General features: G+C 42.9%; 2 protein-coding genes across 4 annotated transcripts in view; one reads left to right on the top strand and one right to left on the bottom strand.

The window, feature by feature from the left end:
* Positions 1-7,222, top strand: part of RAPH1 (Ras association (RalGDS/AF-6) and pleckstrin homology domains 1) — a 118,136-nt gene extending 110,914 nt beyond the window's left edge. Inside the window, exons 13-14 of the mRNA XM_084818335.1 lie at positions 135-280; positions 1,515-7,222. Of these exons, the coding sequence (XP_084674461.1) occupies positions 135-280; positions 1,515-3,458 (2,090 nt within the window). The 3' untranslated portion in view covers positions 3,459-7,222. The remainder of the gene's footprint in view (positions 1-134; positions 281-1,514) is intronic.
* Positions 7,223-15,828: 8,606 nt separating this feature from the next.
* The window catches only part of ABI2 (abl interactor 2), an 80,258-nt gene continuing 76,167 nt past the window's right edge, over positions 15,829-19,919 (bottom strand). For 2 of the 3 annotated variants that reach the window (XM_084818348.1, XM_084818370.1), the window contains one exon: positions 18,845-19,221. In XM_084818348.1, the coding sequence (XP_084674474.1) occupies positions 19,046-19,221 (176 nt within the window). In that variant the 3' untranslated portion in view covers positions 18,845-19,045. Of the gene's footprint in view, positions 19,222-19,919 lie in introns of all 3 variants that reach the window. The other variant, XM_084818359.1, reaches the window with a different exon arrangement.

Genomic DNA, 19,919 nt, shown 5'->3' with positions numbered 1-19,919 from the left:
CTTTTACGTGTGAACTTGGTCATGGCCACAGTGGGATGTGAGAGTGCTCTACCAAAATCAACATGGTCTGCTTTTTGTGCTGTGTTTTTTGTTTTCAAAGATGCTAATAATGTTTTCTACAATTCTTTCAACAGAATCTCAGTCAAATCATTCTAATCAATCTGATAGTGGCGTTTCGGACACCCAAATAGGACATGTCCGTTCCCAGAGTATCGTTAGTTCCATCTTTTCAGAGGCCTGGAAACGGGGTACTCAGCTTGAAGAGTCCAGCAAGATTAGTGTAAGTATATACAATTGGCAATACTTGATTATAAGTGTAGGACGTGAATTTTACTGGTATAAAACCTGGCCTTGCTTATAAGTCATGATTTCTATGCAAATGAGAAGCCAGTGTTCTCCATTATGAGGTAAAGCATGATACAGCAAAACCTCCTACATTCTGAGAATTGCTGTTGCAGTATCAATCTCTTCATGTCACTCCTTAGTTACTCTGTCGCATGGTCCCGTGTTTTATGCTATGTTTTGTTTTTGTTTTTCCTGTTGCCTCGCAGTCTCGTGTGGCAAATGCAAAACCTGGAACAGCTCAGAGCTCCACTGCAGTGATGACTTAAGCAGGGGTAGAGTTAAGGTCAGGGGCCTTGTTTGAACTATTAACCTGGGTGAATGATGCAACCGAAATCATACAGACTAACGTTTTTTCGAGAGATCTAATCTTTAAACACTTTGATTAGCCCACAAGTGCCTGAGCCGTTAGTGCCCGAATTTGACAATGTCATGCACCCCCACATTTATTAATAATCTGTCATAGTTCTGGTTTAGCATAGGTTATTGGGAAATTCTTCCCAGAATGAAATATTTATACATTGCTACTGCTTGCTGAATTTCAGATACTTATTCTTTACATCAGTATGCATAAATCTAAATCACAATAATTCATTTTCATAATGCTTAGCTCAAAGAACTGCATAATAAGTAGGGTGAGGCATTCATAAAACAGAATTGTTCATTTTCTGCGCCATCATCTTCTATTAATAAAAAGATGTCACAAAGTAAATTGCCTTAATACCTTGACCAGAACTCATCAGTACCTTCTGTTTGACCTCTTTCTCCCCCCCCCCAATAAACTATTCCATGCATGCCTTGAAGTCATGATAGTTTACACATGGTGTCCTCTGTATTGATCATCAGTGCTTGTTCACTTACATTTTTCAGTGATACATTTGGTTCTTACGTATGTTTTCTTCTGCAGTTGTGAGGGATTACGCTTGAAAAAGCGAAGTGGAGGTCTCTACCATACCCAGTGCTCCTTAGTGGAATTGTGACTGTGCAGGAGCCCTCTGCACATAGTTTTCAGCCTACCATCAGGCAGTCCTTATGTATCTGTTGTATGACACCTCTTATTCAGTATTTCATAATTCATAGTAGCTATGTGTGTTTAGCAAGGCTTTCCATAAAAATAATAATCTTTTGCCATAAATACATTTCTGAACATATTTTCCCCATTTTTCTTTTAGGCCAAAATGGACTCAATAAACCGACCCTTTACTTCACTTGCACCACCTTTGTCTCCACAGACTAAAACAGCTGCCCCATATACAGCATCACAGCCATCACCTCCACTTCCACCACCCCCTCCACCCCCACCCCCTCCTCCGCCCCCGCCCCCTCCGCCCCCACCCCCTCTCCCTAGCCAATCTATGCCATCTGGAGGTAGCTCAGCAACAGTGTTTGTGAAATACAGCACTATAACAAGATTACAGAATGCCTCACAGCATGGTGGGCTTCTCTTCAAGTCACCCCTTACGATACAGCCACCACCACCGCAACCACTGCCAGGAAAACCTCAGAATCTAGTACCCCCTAACGGTGTGGTCCCTCCACCCCCGCCCCCACCCCCGCCCCCTACACCAGGATCAGCCATGGCACAGCTCATGAAGCCAGTGCCCTCCAACCCATCAGTTCCACCATTCACACCACCGCCCCCTCCTGCGCCACCTCTCAAAATCCACCAGGTCCATCAGAACCTTCCTCAGTCTGCTGCTTCGCCACCACCTCCTCCTCCTGTGCCGGCACCCCCACCTCCACAAGCCCCTCCTAAACCTGCCATGACTTTGCCTACACAAAACAGTGCAAAAGCTGCCTCTCCTATAGTGACACACCCACCACCTGCTTCTGTTTCTTCAGCAGTAAAAAAGCAGCCAAGTTTCACTGCACCACAAATTCCATTATCTCCTGTCCCACTAGGCCCTACTCCACCACCCACTTTACCCAAGCAGCAAAACTACTCTAGTAAACTTCCTCCTTCCCCACAGTCTCCTGTGCCATCAGTTGTAAAGCAAATAGCCAGTCAGTTTCCTCCTCCTCCCATGCCAGTTTCAGAGACCCAACCTTTAAAACCTGCTCCTCTGAGTGTACCACCACCGTCTCCTCCAGCGGTGAAAGCCAAGCCAAAATGGCAGCCCACCTCTGTCCCTTCTCCTGATTTTCCTCCTCCTCCACCCGAAAGTAGCCTAGCATTTCCTCCTCCACCTTCTCCTTCTCCACTTGTAGTATCTCCCATCCCAGATAAGACAGGAGGTTCTCCAGTCAAAAAAGCTAGTAAGACACCCAGTCCTGGTGGAAAGAAACCACCCCCTACCCCTCAGCGCAACTCCAGCATAAAATCTAACAGCTCCGCAGAGTACCATGAATCTAAGAGACCTTCGGTGGACAGCCTGGTTAGCAAATTTGCACATCCACCAGAGCCTTCAGGGTCTCCTGCCAAGGAGCCTCCAACTCCCCCTGCAGCTCCTCCAAAGCCGGGAAAACTCAGTCTGCCTATAGTACTTCAGCAAGCAGGAATTTCAGCAAAAATACCTGCCGTAGGAGCACCTGGCACGGGTACCGTAGAAGAGTTTCCTTCTCCTCCATCAGATTCAGACTTTCCCCCTCCTCCACCTGAAATAGATCTTCCTCTACCACCAGTAGAGATTCCTGCTATATTTTCAGGCAACACCTCTCCAAAAGTTGCTGTTGTTAATCCCCAGCCCCAGCCATGGTCCAAATCATCTGGGAAGAAAGCTCCCCCTCCAACACGTCCCAAACGCAACGACAGCACCCGACTCACACAGGCAGAAATGGTGGAATCACAGGTTACTGTCAATCCACAAGTGCCCACCTCACCCAAGTCTGGCCTTAGCGTACAGCCTGGGTTCCTGGCTGACCTGAACAGGACTCTGCAACGCAAGTCCATCACTCGACATGGCTCCCTCTCCTCTGCCCGGATATCCAGAGCAGAGCCAACGGCTACAATGGATGATATGGCTTTGCCCCCACCCCCACCAGAACTTCTCACTGACAAGCAGAAGACCAGCAACTTTGGAAGTAGTCATATATCAGGCTATGCGACTTTACGGAGGGGTCCACCTCCAGCGCCTCCAAAGAGGGATCAGAACACCAAACTATCTAGAGACTGGTGATGCTTACTTAGTGAGGACTATGTTTGCATTGGCGGCCAGCAAACTACAAATGACGTGTGTGATACACGTGTATTGAGGCTCCTTGTCAAATAGCTGTGGTCAGAAAACTGTAGCTATGGATGGTGATTATGTTCACTTCCAAAATCAGTCCCAAAAAGTTTGACATTTGCTCTGTTGGGGTGAGGGGTGGACCATTTTTGAATTTTCTTTGTATGGATTGGACCAAAATCTTAAACATTTCTTTTTTTCCTGCAGTTCAGGAAAACTACTGTTAGTCTGTCAATGTGAGACATATTGGTGCATGTATTATAAATGTAGGTATATAATATATTGTGAAATATTTTGTTGCAATTATAGAGGCTAACCAGAATGTTTTTGTACATCTGTATTTATTGTTTCAGTCAACTGAAATATATATTACTACAAATTGGATTGTGTATCTTAACCAGAAAAGTCCTATAGCTTTTAAAAATGAAGATATTAGGGGGCACTTTAAATAGGCAGAAACCTCTTTTGGCAGTTGGTGACGGGTATACAGTGCTGACAAATTCTATCAGTAACTGTACATTGTTAGCTGATTGAAAAATACAGACACAATCTACCAAAACATTCTGGTAATACTACTGAGATTTAAGTCCATACATTAAAAAAGGAAAGAAAGTGCTGTAAAGTGGAGCTGCAGTTAAATATATTTGGATAATAAAGGTATTTCCTTCTAGAAGCATTAAGGAAAGGATTTATGGAATTAAAATATTCAAGAATTCACTGTCCCTTATTAGGCCTAGGCACACTTGAGAGGAAGCCCCACTGAACACAGTGGGGCATACTTCTGAGCAAGCAGGCATAGGCTCTGGCTGTAAGGCTGCAAACCCTAGTCACGCTTACTAGGGAGTGATTTATGATGAACTCAGAGGGATTTGCTTTGGAGGGATCAGGCTATACATTGAATACATATACACTGTTCTGGTCCATTGCTCATTTTTATTTGCAGGTCTGTTTTGCATGTATGTGGAAATGGTGCTTATACCAGTTTCAGTCAAACACATTCTGGATGTGCTGCTGTCATGGCTGACTGCACATTCTGTTAAGTTTACTAGTTACTTGGTAAGCCGATGTGCCATCTCACATATGACCAGGGCACTTGTACCTCTTCAGATTAAAGTTTGTGTGTGCAGTTGCACATGCAAATACTATCCTCATTTCCACAGACCCCCGAGGGGGAAGCATTGCATAAGCATTCAATAGCTAGCTGGAGTACTTCATGGGAAGAGGGCATGGCAGATGACCCATATGGGAGAAATGGCTTCATGAACAAAGCAAACTTCTGGGCATTTGGAAGAGGACTATAAAAACCGTGCACTTCTCATACATTAGATGTTGACATGGTGGTGTAAACTCCAGAATAACAGATGGACAGTAAGAGAAGCCTTGGTTGTTACCATCTCCAATTGATTGCATGGGTGTAAGCGTAAACAGCTCTTCATATTACGGATCTGTGGTGTAAGTGGAGTGCTAATTTCAGAAACATTTTAACCAGAAATGCCATTAGATGAGGAATTTCTAGTGCCTCTCCATTGTCTGTTGTAATAGTTTTATCATAAATTGCATATCGTGAATGCAACGTGTGTGTGACTGGGGGAGGACAGCAGTATGTAAAACATATTCATTGCTTTAAAGGGGATCTATCAAAACTGGAGTGATGAGTTCTGGGGTTTCAAACAAAATTAGCACAGCCTCGTCCATATATTTTAAGGTAGTGTTGGGTATCAGAAGTTAGTTATTTCTGGAGCTCGGACATTAAAAAAAAAAAAAACCCTCTCAACCTAGCCCCTGTTTGTATTACAAAGAAAGGTATTCAAACAGGAAACATTCTGCCCTAGAAAAAGGTGAAGAAAGTTCAGACGTTTTTGCCTTTGTACAACTAGGACCAAAAGGATCTTTCAAGCAGAAAATGAGTGGTGCTGTGTCATCTGATGCTGAATCTACGCAAGTTTCCCCTTCCCCAAATGTGTCCTGGGCATAGTTTTCCTATTTTAGAATAGTTTACTTAAGCAATAAGAATATACCATTGTGTGCATTTTTAAAGCACTGCTGTTGGAAGGCACATTTTTGTATCTTTCACAGTGTTCAGAGTTCCATTTCTTCTATTTTTCTGCGTATAAAGTGTCCTTAGCCATTTGCATTACTGCATTGTAGCATGCTTAGTATATCTGGCTAATGTCTTAACAAGAATATGGTTATTTTTTACCATAATTTATAATGCATTGGTGCTCTGACTTTATTGTTCCTCCTGCTGCTGCTGCTGGGACCACTTGATAGCCACATAATTTGGGTCGCATGAGGAGTGTGCCAGCTTGTTCCATGTCTAATAGCAACACCACAGCCTGGGTAAGAGATGTGTGTCGGGCTACTTTTGGGCAGCCAAATCAGTTAATTCACTCATTTTCTTTGCACGCTGTTGTTCATTTGAAACAGGTACCTTTTGGGGAACTACCTTCCTTCCCTGACTTTGGCAAAACAATGTCTTAAATGCAAAATCTGCTTTTTGCACAATTTGCCCCAACTAGCACTAAGCAACAGCAGGGGCAAGAAGGCACCTTTTAGCAGATCATTGGTGTCTGTGGAGAAATGTTAATGTTTAACTTCTCATTATTTTTCCTGGTTTGCCAAATTTTGCAGGTGAGTTTACACATTAATATTTAATGTGGTATATATATTTTACCAATCGATATATAATCTCTTTAATGTGTACTCTCACTGCCCATTTAGATTTCAGCTTACCTTGCTCTTGGTTGTTTCACCGTTTTTGCAGGGTCTCTCCTGTCTCTGTTAATCTTACTCAAGGGCTACAAATTGCCTACAATGCATGTGAGAACTGAAACACAACAGAGTAGCACTGGTTAGAGAAATCATTATCTTTTCAAATCTTGAATAGAATAGGTAAATTGCATTTCGATTAGAGTAGTTTGCCTTTTGCCCCAAAAGATGTGTCCTGACATTAGTATAGTGGTAACTATAATTTCTTCTTGAATACCTCTATTCCATAATTTATAAAACTATTCAAGTATTCAGATCAATTCCTAATTGACTTTTTAGGTATATATTTAAGTACCATGCCATACCTCGGGGCTGCAATTTTCATTACAGATCCTCTTGAATGCTGTGATCAATGGAAATAAGGCACATCTTACTAGGGTTTTGAGGTGAGAGGTAAAAAAAAATTAAGGCAATTAAGGGTGCAATCCTATGCATGCTTAGACAGAAACAAGTTGTATAACTCTCAGCATTCTCCAGGCAGCATAGCTGGCTGGGGCATGCTGGGAGCTGCTGGACTTCTTTCTGTCTAAACATGCATAGGATTGCACTTGAAGAACATTTAATTAGTGCAATGTGGTCTAAATGTAGATAGAACTCAAGAATTTTCTGAATACGAGCAGCTGAGCTCATGGTAACATAAATGTCAGCAACCTGAAATGTAAAAGTTATCTTTATTTTTCATTTCTACTTGCATTTAATTTCCTTGTTTCATATGTTGATTAGCAAAATATAAATCTGAGCAGCTTCTTATAAAGGCATTCTTTTAGAACACAACAAATTGGCCTGAAACATTTTAGTTTAATGTATAAAATGTTAATCAGATTTCATTTTTAAAAACATAGTTACAAGCCAGAGTACTAAGGAGCAGTCCTCAAGCAAATTTCTTTGACTTTACCTGTTTTATGCAAAATATTTTTATACATTACCATACTTCTTGCTTTCTAATAAAAGTGAAAAGTAGATGCTTGTTCTTACTCCATATATGATTCACCTACCTGAAAGTGTGTGTGTTTTTCTCAAAAGCTGAAAATACATGTAATGTAGAGCCAACTACACCTTGGCCTGGTTTGCATGTAATGCTAAACCATGGTTTATTTAAACCATGATTGGTTGTCCTACCCAGGGTTTGTCTAGCTGATGATCAAACAAACCATGGTTTGTTTTCTCAGTCCTTGTTTCCCTCTTTTGCCCAATCCCTCCCTATAGTCCAAATGCATTTGTGGCACTGCAGTATTGGCAAAGAGGCTGGGTTGTTTTTAACCCTTTTTGACTAAACCCATGAGCAACCCACGATTCTGGGTTTACACATAATGTCAACCCATGGTTTAAACCCACAGTTCACAACCCAACAACAAACCATGGGTTCTCTTTGTGAGTCAATCATGGTTAACAAGTCATAGTGCCAGGTTTGTGCGTAACAACAAACCAGGATTTGTTGTTATATGCAAACTAAGTCCTTATGCTGAACATGGAATTACCAATTGTGTGCTGGTTGGTTTGTTTGCTAGCTAAGTGGCAGGGTCAGGGGAATCAGGATCAAACTCCCTGCCCCTGCATGCTTGCCGGTGCCAGTAGTCACACTGGGGCAGCAGGGACGTCATCCCAGTCCCCCTGTACCTGCTATTTAGCAATTGCTACTCATTTTTTGTTAATTACGGGGCCTTAGATGGACTGAAACTGACTTAGTTTTAATCCAAAAACATGGCTCTCATTCCATTTATGATGTAAGGGTGTGCCATGCTGCCTCTGCACTGGAAAGTGAATATTTGAAACACTACAGTTACCAGCAACCTTATTAATGTATGCGGTGTACACTAAAACACTCTTGCATCCCTGTCTACCTAATAATTGTTAAAGTGGGGTTCATTTAGAGCCTTAGGTGGAAATATTCCATCCTTCCAACTTGACTACGGGGTACTATGTTCCTTCCCCTGCCTGGCCCTAGTGTAAATGAGCCCCTTCTCACACATTCAGAATTCACTCATACAGATCAACCGTCAGTGCAGCTGGATGCTAGAAGCACATTTGAAGCAGGCTGTCTACACTGCCCCTGAGTCCAATGGGGAACGCCTTCCTTGTGGGGTCTCCTCACTACCCTCTCCTTTGTGGTGGGGGGAGAAATATTTCACATGAAGGGCCTTCGGTTGCTGCCATAGACTACCTGACTCATATGCTACTTTTTTTGCTCTGCTGCGGCAGCAAAGCTACGCTGCACGGTGGAATTTTGAATGTATACACATTGCAACACCTTAGCAACAAGAAGCTAGGACTAACTGTGATGAGTGCCCATTTGACCTTGGGCTTGGCATTCTGAAGCATCAAGGCAGGCTCTTTGTACGTCCTCTGCGACCAATAGGACAGCCTCACAGTATTTGAGATTCTCTTGTCTACCAAAGTAAAAGAGGATATTCTGTGGTACCTCTCTCAAAATGCCTACTTGCTTCCCTATTACAGGCCCAGGCCACGCTACAAAAATTTGGGGGAATAGCTTTCTGTCAGAATGTGTGTTGCCCTTATTTCAGCGTGGAGTGTGTTGCATAAAAATATTTATTACTGACTCTGTGCTCCAGGATATTAAACTACCCACAAAGTATGTATTTTATCATCAGAAAATAGATGGGGTCACTTGTCTGCTTTTTCCTGCTTTACATATTTTGTAATTGTAAATCTTAGGGTTGTAAATTGTGGGAAAGAACATTAGCTTTGTTTTGCAGCCATTGGTAACAGTCAGTGGTGATGATCCTTGTAACTGATTATGCACATGTAAAACACCAGTGTTGCAGAAATTATTTTGTCTGTGCAGCAGTTTGTGCTAAGTGCTGTAAATACATATGTTTACTGCTTAACAGAAAATATTGCACATTTTGTCTTAGAATGGGACTGCCTCCCCCATCTCCTTTCACTTTAAGAAAGTAAAGCTCCTTGCAAGTGGTAACTTATGGTTGAGAAGAGCTTTGTTCTCTATAAATATTATATAAATATGTATAAATATACTTTTTTAAAGCATGGGAGAAAAAATACAAAATGCATTCATGACAAAATACTCAGAAATCATTATACAATGGAATATGCACAAGTCAATAAAGATATAGTTAAATTTGTCTGTGGTGGTCTTATGAAATGGATATTTGCCTTTACTTCAGAAGGTACCTACTTGGCAAAACTGCACAGTAGATGATTCTGTCTTTTAGTAGAATAAGTTAAGACAGTATCCTTTGCTGTATTCCAAGCTGCCATGGCAGCAAAGCAAATGCAGAGGCAATCATGACTGCTTCATTACTCATCCATCGCATAGCAAACTAAACAGTGAAGCGGTCATGTGGTTTGCCATACAGTCCCCTGAAAAATACATTAAGAGAGATTAGAATGATGGAGATCACCTTGTCCAGCCTCCCCCGGATGTTTTGGACTGTAACTTTCATCAGCCATATTGGCTGTGTCTGATGGGAGTTGTAGTCCACATCTGGAGGATACCATGTTGAGGAGTTCTGATCTAGTCCAAACCCCAGCTCAATGAAGGATGCAGCTACACAATCCCTGGCAGCTGGCTGTCCAGCTTCTACTTAAATACCTCCAGTAAAGGAAAAACCATCCGCTCTCAAGGCAGTCTGTTCCACTCCCTAATAGGTTTCACTGTTGGGAAGTGTCTCCTAATATTTTGTTGAAATCTTCTTCCCTACAATTTCCACCCACTGGTTCTTGTCTTGCCCTCTAGAGCAAGAGAGAACAAGTCTGCTCCATCTTCTGTGTCACAGCCTTTCAGATATTTGGAGACTGCTATCGTATCATCCCTTAATCTCTTTAGGTTAACCAGCCCCAGCCCTTTCAACTGTTCCTCAAAGGACTTCATTTCCAGCCACCTCACCACTCTCCTCTGAACATGCTCAAGATTTGTCACTGTCCTTAAAATGAGCCCAGAATGAGACAGTAGTCCAAATGTGGTTTAACACAGAATAGGGCAGAACCAGTACTGTCTGTGACCCAGACATAATGCTTCTGAAAATGTATTATGTTGGCATTAGCTTTTTTTTTAGCAGCTACATTGCCCTGCTGGCTCTTACTGTTTGCAATACACTTAAACACCTTAATCCGTTTCATATGTACTGCTGCCAAGCCAGATCTCCCATCTGTACCCATGCCTTTGATTTCTTTTCCCTGTACCTAAATGTAGGACTTTATCTTCGTTGAATTTTATCTTGTTAGTTTTAGGCCAGTGTTCCAGCCCATTGTCTTTTTGATGGTTATCCCTCCTAGCTTGGCGTCACCTGCAAACTCGATAAGCACCCTTTGACACTTTCAAGCAGGTAGGCCTAGGGCATTCAGATTTCATTTCTGGATTAAACCAAGGGTCTTGTGGCACTTTAAAGACTAACAAATTTAGTCTGGCACAAGCCAGCATAATTTTGTTAGTCTTTAAAGTGCCACAGGACTCCTTGTCCTCTTTACTGGAATTTTTTTCTGGCTTAGTTTTGATAATCCAGTTGCAGTCTTTAGGGCAAGAGTAATGTTGAATGCAAGAACTGGAAAAGGGAGGAAGCCTTCATTCAAGTGTACAGAAGTATGCTTATTGATATAATGGCCAAGATGTTTTGGATTTTTCTTCTTCAGAGGCACTCTTGGCATAACCAACCTGAATCTTTGCTTTCATAACATGTTAGAGCAGCCTTCTCCAACCTAGCAACCTCCTGATGTGCATCATTCCCAGACAGCAATGGGCTGCCTGGTTCCCGAAAACTTGCATACGCTCCTTTGTACATGGCAAGAAGAAGCTGCCTTAAACCAGGTCAGACGATTTATCCACCTAGTCTGGTATGGTTCTGTTGGCAGCAGCTCTAGATGGTCTCCTGGAGATTCTTCACATTACCAGTTCTTTTTAATGGAATATGCTGGTGATTAAAGCTAGAGCTGACTGCGTGCAACATCTGAGCTATGGTCCTCCAGGTATCCAGTAGTAAGTCAATAAGAGGGCTTGAGTTTACGTATTTCCTGAAGCAAGCATGCCTGTGTGGCCTCTTCCTAAAGGAGTTGCTCCTGTAAGTAGCTTGACATACCAAAATGTGCATTGTACCTTGTGAGGAAGAACAGACTATCACTTATTCAGCCATTTGAGAGAGAGTGTGAGAGAGAGAGAGAGAGAGCGCATATTCTCAAGTATTTTACGTGGATTTTGCTTTAACTAGCTTAGTATATGCCCTACTACACCATTAGCAGGCAGTGACATTAGTGTTTCTCAAAAGGCTAACATCCTGCTTTCTCACCAATCCTAAATCAGGCCACAGGGAAGCAATTGACTACATCTTAGGTTGGCAGCATGACTTATGAGATCCTTCATTGTGGATTTAGTTCCAGGGCTCCTACAAAGAGGTACACAGTTAAGAACCCAAAAGCCAGTAGGTTTAGTCTCAATTCTATTAATGCCATATTTTGCAAGCAGAAGTTTAGTGATGGAACAAGCTCAAGACGCTTGGAGGGGATTAGAATGTGCTTTCTTTGTTTTTTATTTAGGACTTTTAACAAGAGGGTTTTTAGTACACAGCAACAGTTAATTCCAAATACAATTTAAAAACTTTTAAAAATTTGTTCCCCCGCTCATTGGAAGGTGGTTTAATGGCACACAAAATAAAACAAAACCAGCAACACAGCCTTCCCTAGAATCTTGCACAGTTTTCATGATCTATTTGATCACCACAAGAGCTCAGAGCATATGCTGCCACTAGTAGCATGGTTGTTCATTGTAAACCAGATTAGAATTGGTTTCTTTTATGATAACAGATGAGGTCAGACACACAAATCACAAACCCATCCATACAAGCAATGAGACAGTCCAAAGTGTGGAGCGATAACCAGCTGTTCTTTACAGAATCTCAGCCATGAGCATTCAGCAAAGCCCTAATGAAGTCAGTGCTGTTCCCCATCAGTATATGGTTAACATTATGAAATCAAAAAATAAGAAGAGTGGCTATACTACATAAATTCCATTCCTTGGTCCAGTGCAAGGCTGGCCACAACATTTTCTGCTCTCAAGGTGTGTTGGGCTGCTGCCTTTACCAAATTGCACTGGGGGGGGGGGGGGAAGACGGGCAGACAAATAATACCACCCTTCTATACTATGCATAGTACATATACACATATTGAGTTAGATCCAGGCACAGAGTAGACCCACTGAACTCAATGGGACAATAACTCCGTATCCAACCCAATATCATTAGCTGCAGATCGTGGTGAAGCTAATACTCCCTCATTGGTAAACACAACTCTCTATGGGATTCCATCTGTCAGATTCAAGTTGATTGGCAAGATCTAACTTTTAAAAAATTAATGCAACACCCTAAGACCCTAGATTTGGGCAACATCAGCTGGTTGCGTTTAAATACTGCAGTAACCATCATCCAGTAAAAGTGGCGGTGTTTAACACTGTATGTTACACAGGAATCTCTTTAACTTGTGAGAAATCATTCCTCATGAACAAGAACTTTCCCCATCTTCCTCATTTGGTACATCAACCACGCACAGGTTTTTAAGTATCTATGCCTGCTTTCTGGACCCAAAACCACTATGTAGTTAATTAAATGGATAATTCTTTATCACTGATAGATCATCCACTGCCAACATTACTTAAATTATTGTCCTCATTAACCTTGTGATGTTTTCAAACACTGCCCAGCAATTACAAATTGGAAGACATGCACTACTGCCACTGACTTAATACACTCCATATTCCCTTACATTTTAACTCTGAGGCAGCACGAACAGCACCAAAACCTAGCTAAATGTTTAAGGGAGCAATCCTATGGCTGCTAGTCAGCAGCTAGACGGCCATAGGAGACGTCGGTTTCTGGGAACTGACCTCCCCCGCCCCCCGCATTGCCTTGCAGGCAGCTTGGAACAGCCCGGTGCTCCACGCTCAGAAGAAGAGTGCAGAGCGGTGAAAACGGGGCATTCCAGGGTGGGGAAGGCAGAAATGCCTACACAACACTTCCTATGTGTCCTCTGGCAGCCGCTTCCCTCGCTCCGCCTTCCCGCAGCTTCCCGAAATCAGCTGTCTAGCCACAAATGCAGGGCAGCTGAAGCATGGAGGAGACGATCCCCTCTGCATGTCTCCTGCCCTGCATTGGATGGGTGGTCGCCACCGAGTTCAGAGGCGGCCGCCTATCCCCACAGGACTGCACCCTAGGGGTATTTTTCCTGCCAGGAACCTATTTCGTTTTCAATCCTCTTTCCTATGGGGGAAAAGCAAAATGCTTTGCTTCTGGCTCAAAACCCAGGTCAATGGGATAATACCGAGAACAACAGAACATTTAGACTTACATATAGCAGAACCCACAAAGATTGGGAAACTCTCAAAGAAGCCCTATTTGTGGGAGAAGCCTCTTCAAAAATATAATCTTCACTCACTAAAATAAAAGATGGCCCAGGTAAGAAGCTGCTTCTTTCAAGAGAATGGGGCTGACTATGAATCTGCCTCCTTCTTTAGGAAGAAGGCACAACACACACACAGGCTTTGTGTGCAAACCCAGCAACCGTCCAGGCTTGTTTCGCTCAAAGCCTTATGGAAAACAGCCAGCTTACCCAAGGTCTTCGGCAATGTTCTGTGCGGAGGGCCTGCCTTAAGGCTATGCTACATTAACTGATCGGCCTCTGTTTTCCCAAGACTTGCATGCAAGATTATAGAATGGAGTCAGACAAGAGGACTCGTAAATATTCTTTAAGATGTAATCCAGAAAGCGGGAGAGGACACACATACAAAACCACATTAAAAGCAGACCATCCACTCACATTTGCAACTGTCAGCATTCTCTGCACACTGAAATTAATCCTTTGAAACACAATTCATTAGCAAACTGGCAATAAATCTTTTGATTTATTTTGATTTACTGTTCTCATTAAATTCTGTCCACACCCCACTCTTAAATGTTGCTAATATAAACAAAGATAAAAGACCAAACACGCTAGCAGTACTTCAGATCAAGAGTATCTTCTCTGTGTCATGCTTGGACACCATGCACAACAGAAGCAAAACAGCAGCTCAGCCACACCCTGGACTGTGGAAAATGCGCTTTGCTCTATCCTCCAACATCCTGTGCAAGCCTCTCAGATGAGGAAAAAGAGAGAAAGACAGACAGACAGAGGTGATGCATACAACAATCGGGCAAAGGCAGCCCTTGGAAATCACCGCCTCCTTCAGGCCTGAAGTAAAGAAGGCATCAGAGATTACCCTTTCTACTCTAGATGGACAGCTCTTTTTGTATGGAAAGATTTGTACTGGTGTTGTGACAGAGAAGCCAACGTGGGGAGGGAGGGAGAAGAGACAACGCAGTTTGGAACTGTGTGCCATTATTGCATGGATGGAAAAAGAAGTGCAGAGGGAAGGAGAGCCATTTTACAAAGGAACAAATGTTAAGTAGTTTGACATGGGGTCATACATTGGGCACTCGTACTGTTTGCTCTCCCCACAAAGTACTGGAAACAGAATACGGAATGATCAACATAATTAACACCTGAATTTGATTTTTGACAGCAGGACTCTGTTGGGGGGAGGGCAAAATTATTTCCAATTTTCCAGCCCCCCCCCTTTTTTTGAAGTAGAAATTAAATTAAAAGAGGGAAAATGGGAGAAAATTACAACCAATAGTTGGAATACCACCCTCACCGACTTGATACAGCATGCAGTCTATGCAACATTACATACATACAAAGTCTGATTACTTTGGGCCTTGTACATAGCATCATCCCTAGACATTCTACAGAATTCAAAATTGTACAAAATAAAAAATAAGCCTAAAATCCAAGGGATTTCTTTACAACATTAGTACTGTAGAATAAAAAGCAAAAAACCAGCAGGAGGCGAGCAATCTGGAACCCCGCTCTGCTGCAGCCCTGCAGGAAGATGACCTTGGCCTGTGAGGCGTGCAGGGAGCAGCATGGAATCGGAGGGCTGCAGGCCTTCTGGCGCAACATGTGGCAGTGCCCTAGAGGAGCTCTACAGCCTTTCAAGTCTCTCCCCACACAGCTAAGGACACATGTCCATTGTAAACAGTGCAGAGCAGCTCCTTAAATATCAATTCTATATCGAAAGCACTTTTAAAAACCCTAGATACAATCTCAGAAGCCTCTTCAAACCATTTTCATGTGCGAGGAGTCTGCCCAGATTCAGTTTACACTGAGCCATGGAATCATGGCCCAACTTCCCTGGACCATGTATGCATCTGTTCTCAGGATGAAATCTAAACTCTGGTGATTGGGACCTTGCAAGCGATTTATAAGGGTTCGTATTATGACTGTCAACATTAATGCTTAGAAGACCAGAGCTCTAGGGATAATGTTTGGTCAGTTGTGTAATCTAAGATGAATGATACATTTCCCAGAGGGGCAGAGAAGAAACCGACTTACTTCAGGTGTGAAGAATCCAAGATTAAGGCAACCTGTTTTTGGACATAGAGGGGTAATTGAAAAAACAGTGTTCTGGGAGATAGAGGGGTAATTGAAAAAACAATGTCCTTGAGTAGGTGACTCAAGGCATGCAGGGCCCAATACCAGACATAAAGTGCATCACTAACGGGGGAAAATAACACTGGGTCTCTGTAAAGGGGTGGGGGGAGAGGCTCGCCTCACCACAGCAGCAGTTAAAGCAACAGCAAGCTCTAATTGTAGCCTCCTCATTATGCTGCCTTTCCATTCTGCCTTCTTCCCATCCCTCAGAGCTGTAAAAACTCTTTACAACACAGCAGCTACCCTGCAGGCACAGTGCATGCTTTGAATAGAACGGGAAACTTTCACACCTCTTTCCCCCTATTTTCTCAACATCTAATTCTCAGAGGTATTACTGGCATAGGTATCCACAACTTTAGCCTTGATGTATGAGCTAGCCATAATTTGTCATCACCACTGATCCTTCTGCTTGCCTCTCTGCAAGCACGAGAAAACCAGGGAGAGGAGGAAGAGGAGGACACGCTCATTTATCAATGAGCTTTGGAACAGATTCTTGCTCCAAAGCCCAGAACAGTATCAGGCCCATCTTCTCTCCTCCAGAGTCAGAGGCAGGGATCCCTCATGCTGCGCTGAGCAAGGCCCTGAGAAGCGGTGGTACTTGCTTATAGCAAGCGTGTTTATGGAAGCCTACATTTCCACACAGGTTCTTCACGTAGTGAGGGATGTCTCAAGCTTTTGTGCATCCCCACCGTACATAAAGAATGTTACACAAAATGACACCTACATATGTACATCAATATGCCATGGCCATACTAGAAATCCACCCTCTCTCATGGTAGACCGATAACATACAAACGTAGGAGTCTTATCACATATGTTCTATAGAAGGGGGAGAGTGCTCATGCCAGAGACCTGCTCCAGCACTCCCATGCTGACAACACTACTTTGTGAACCAGCTCTTAAGAGACATGGCCCTCACCCAGACAAAACCTTGATTCCTCCAAGCAAGCCAGTCCTGAAAGTGAACCCATTCTATACAATTTAGTCAAGGTGACAGCACAATTAGCCCTAAACAGTTTTCCTCAGCCTGGAGCCCTCCAGATGTTTTGGACTACAACTCCCAGCATTCCTGAGCTGGCTGGGGCTGATGGGAGTTGACATCCATACCATCTGGAAGGCACCAGGTTGGGGAAGCCTGCCTTAAGCTTTGGATGTGTTATCTTTGTGGGCACACTGATCACTCACATAAGCAGCTGTGCAGCTGGGGGCTACAACTATTTACGCGAGGAGAATGATTCTTGGTACCACCTGAAGCTTGCTCATGCCTCAAGGAAAAAACAACACAGGAAGATTCCCTCACCTTCCAGGTCATGAGAGGCCAAACCAATACAATCTGTGCAGATGGAGAAAATACTTACAAAACCAAGTTTTGCTGGATTAATGAACTTTTGGCTAGTTTGCGTAAGAAAGGAGGGCTGATTGGTACAACCTGTGGCCCCGGTACATTAATTTTCAAATACTATCTGAGTGTATACTCAACAAGTCAGTTCTAAGGGCCAAAGTACATGAAATATATGATCGCATTCCATGTATCTGGGGTTCTTTTGACTGTTGTTAAATAGCACTAGGAGATTCAGGATTGGGACTGTGGCATACATGGTGGGGGTTTAATCCTTCCACCCTTTCTACAATCCCAAAGAAAATCTCACTTCCCACAAATTAAGCTACTATTTGCTACAGGAGAAAAGACGCTACTAGCACCAATAGCAACCTTCTTCTGCAGAAAACAGCTGTGGGGGCGTGGGATTTTAACTGGGGCCACAACACAAGGCGAAAGGGTTAAACTTCACTTCATGTCCAATGTCAATTAGGAACCTTCATGGCTGGTATGTAATAAAAAGAATACATTTCATGTATCATCTAGTTTGGCTTAAAACATATGAAGCCATTATCGAAGGCTTCCATTTACGCACAGGAAATCACCCATCTCTTTATTATTGAGAGAAAAGGCAGCTAAAGCCCTCATCAATATCTAATTAGCATTCAAAGAAAACCAGGCCTTTGGTAGCCCTTTGAAATCCTGGTAAGATCAGCCAACACACTTGGACAACATTTGTCTGCCTGCATGGGCCCTTCATGATATGTACCAAAATCTGGAAATGGAATTAAAAGCCAATTTACACCAGCTGATTGGTATACATAATCGGTATACATGATAATAAATATTTGAGCTGAACTGTCCATCTTCACTGAAACACGCAAATAAATTCAAACTTTTCCCATCTCTAGAGATACTCAACTCTCCCCTGTTCCAATCCCCAGAACTATAAAACATGAGGTAATTTCAGAAGACTGCAGCCAGCCTTGGTGAAAAGAACCAAGCCTGATATGCACAAGATGTGGCTTACACATGCTCTGAAAGCAATATCTGAGCAATACGTAGCACATCAGGAGAGCAGCCATAATCCATTTCCCAGATACTTTGCAAACTGGGAAGCAGGATAAGGCTACCTGTAGAGAGCTGCAGCTATACGAGGGACACAGCCCAATCTTCATGTTCAAGCTTTATCCTCCCTTCAAGACCTTCCTTCAAACTCTTGAAAAAAATTGGCTGTATGAGAGAGGCTTAGCTTATGACTTACACGGTCCAATATAATGGAGACCACATCTGATACTACATCCTCCTATGTTACCAAAAATAAGAGGAAGGCCATTTGAAACCAGCTCCTTGCATGGCCAGATCAGGCTATGCATGCTGAACAGCTGCTGAAGTGTTTGGGTTAGAGATGCAAGGAACCAACCCAAGATCCAGTTGGTATGTGAACCCAAAATGTCTGCCAGTACGATGATACTTTTGTAGGAGTGTGTAGAACAGGAAGTTAGGGAGGGGAGAAGGGGGAGGGGCAGATGGCCTGTCAAAGCCAATCCTTCAGCACTGGCATCCAGGATGTCCCAATAGCAGGGCTTGCATTATTCCTGAGAAAAAACCCCATGTCTGGATTGAATGGGTCACAATTTGAGCAATGGATCAAATAATTGGCAAGCTCATTACATCTCCTGTATCTACACCTGAATCAGTCAGCTTATTAAAATCTGTCATTCAGCTCAGCCACTACTGGCAAATGGAAGAACCATTTCTTCAAAACAACTCAAATAACTATTTTATAAAATGTGGGGGGGGGGGGAGAAGCAAACCAAAAAAGTAAGAGTGGTTTTGTTACAACAATCCTTCCTTCATTCAGTTCACTTGCCCGGGTCCCCCCAGGTGCTGGTGGAGATCGGGGGAGCCCAACAATCTCTTGGCAAGCAAGGTGCAATTCCGCCTCTGGCCATGGTGACCTTCACTCCGAGTAGTGCATGATGGGCTCCACGTAGTTCCCTGGGAAGAGTCCTGTTACTCCATTCATAACACCCTCATACCACCCATCATCGTTTTTCTTAATGACGTAGATGATGGCACCTTCCTGGAAGGAGAGTTCATCCTCCTTGTCTTTAGTGTAGTCATAGATTGCCACAACTAGGAACAAACAGAAAAATAACATCAAAAGATCCCAAGAGAGCAGTTGCCTGGGCTGACAATAATTTCAACAATACATAGCTTTCAATTAGGAAGTCTCTCTCCTCCCAAACCATAGACATTTCTCTTTAGTGGCTACTAATTTAAATGCTGTATTTTCTCCCCGCTTCCATAAGGAGGTTGGTCACCATGAATCCAACAAACATGTTTAGACCTTTACAAACATTTCATTCTAAAATGCTGGAATTCTAAACATAAAACTGGGAGATAAATTTTGCTCTAGCGCATTCTCACTGCAACAGATAAAAGACTTAACTCACTGGTCGCTGCTGCTGGGTCCCAAAATTTTCACAGCCGTTTTGTGAAAGTCACTACTACATGACTCTCCCCCTCCATTTTCGCATGAGCTTTTCTTACCAAATGGTAGGATATGAGAGAACTGATTCACATATTAAAATTTACACATGTATCTGAGCCCTCCTCTGCTTGTTTTGGAGTTCGGGGGAAGGGATTAAAGTGACTACTACCAGGATCCAGCACAGGTTGAGAGGGAAAGAGTAGCTTCACAGAGACTAGCTAATAATGGTTTTGCCTTAACTGACACCAAGTAGGAGCATTAAGCAGGCTTTGAGAGGCACCATAAAATAGCAGAACATTCCTTTCATGTTGTGCCACCTTGATAAAGCTTACAATATCTG

This window comes from Heloderma suspectum, chromosome 1 (assembly GCF_057233095.1).
Source record: "Heloderma suspectum isolate Gila_16-S chromosome 1, 16-S_ref, whole genome shotgun sequence".
NCBI lineage: Eukaryota > Metazoa > Chordata > Lepidosauria > Squamata > Helodermatidae > Heloderma > Heloderma suspectum.
The sequence above is the reverse complement of the archived record's forward strand: the minus strand, read 5'-3'. Positions and strand labels throughout refer to the sequence as shown.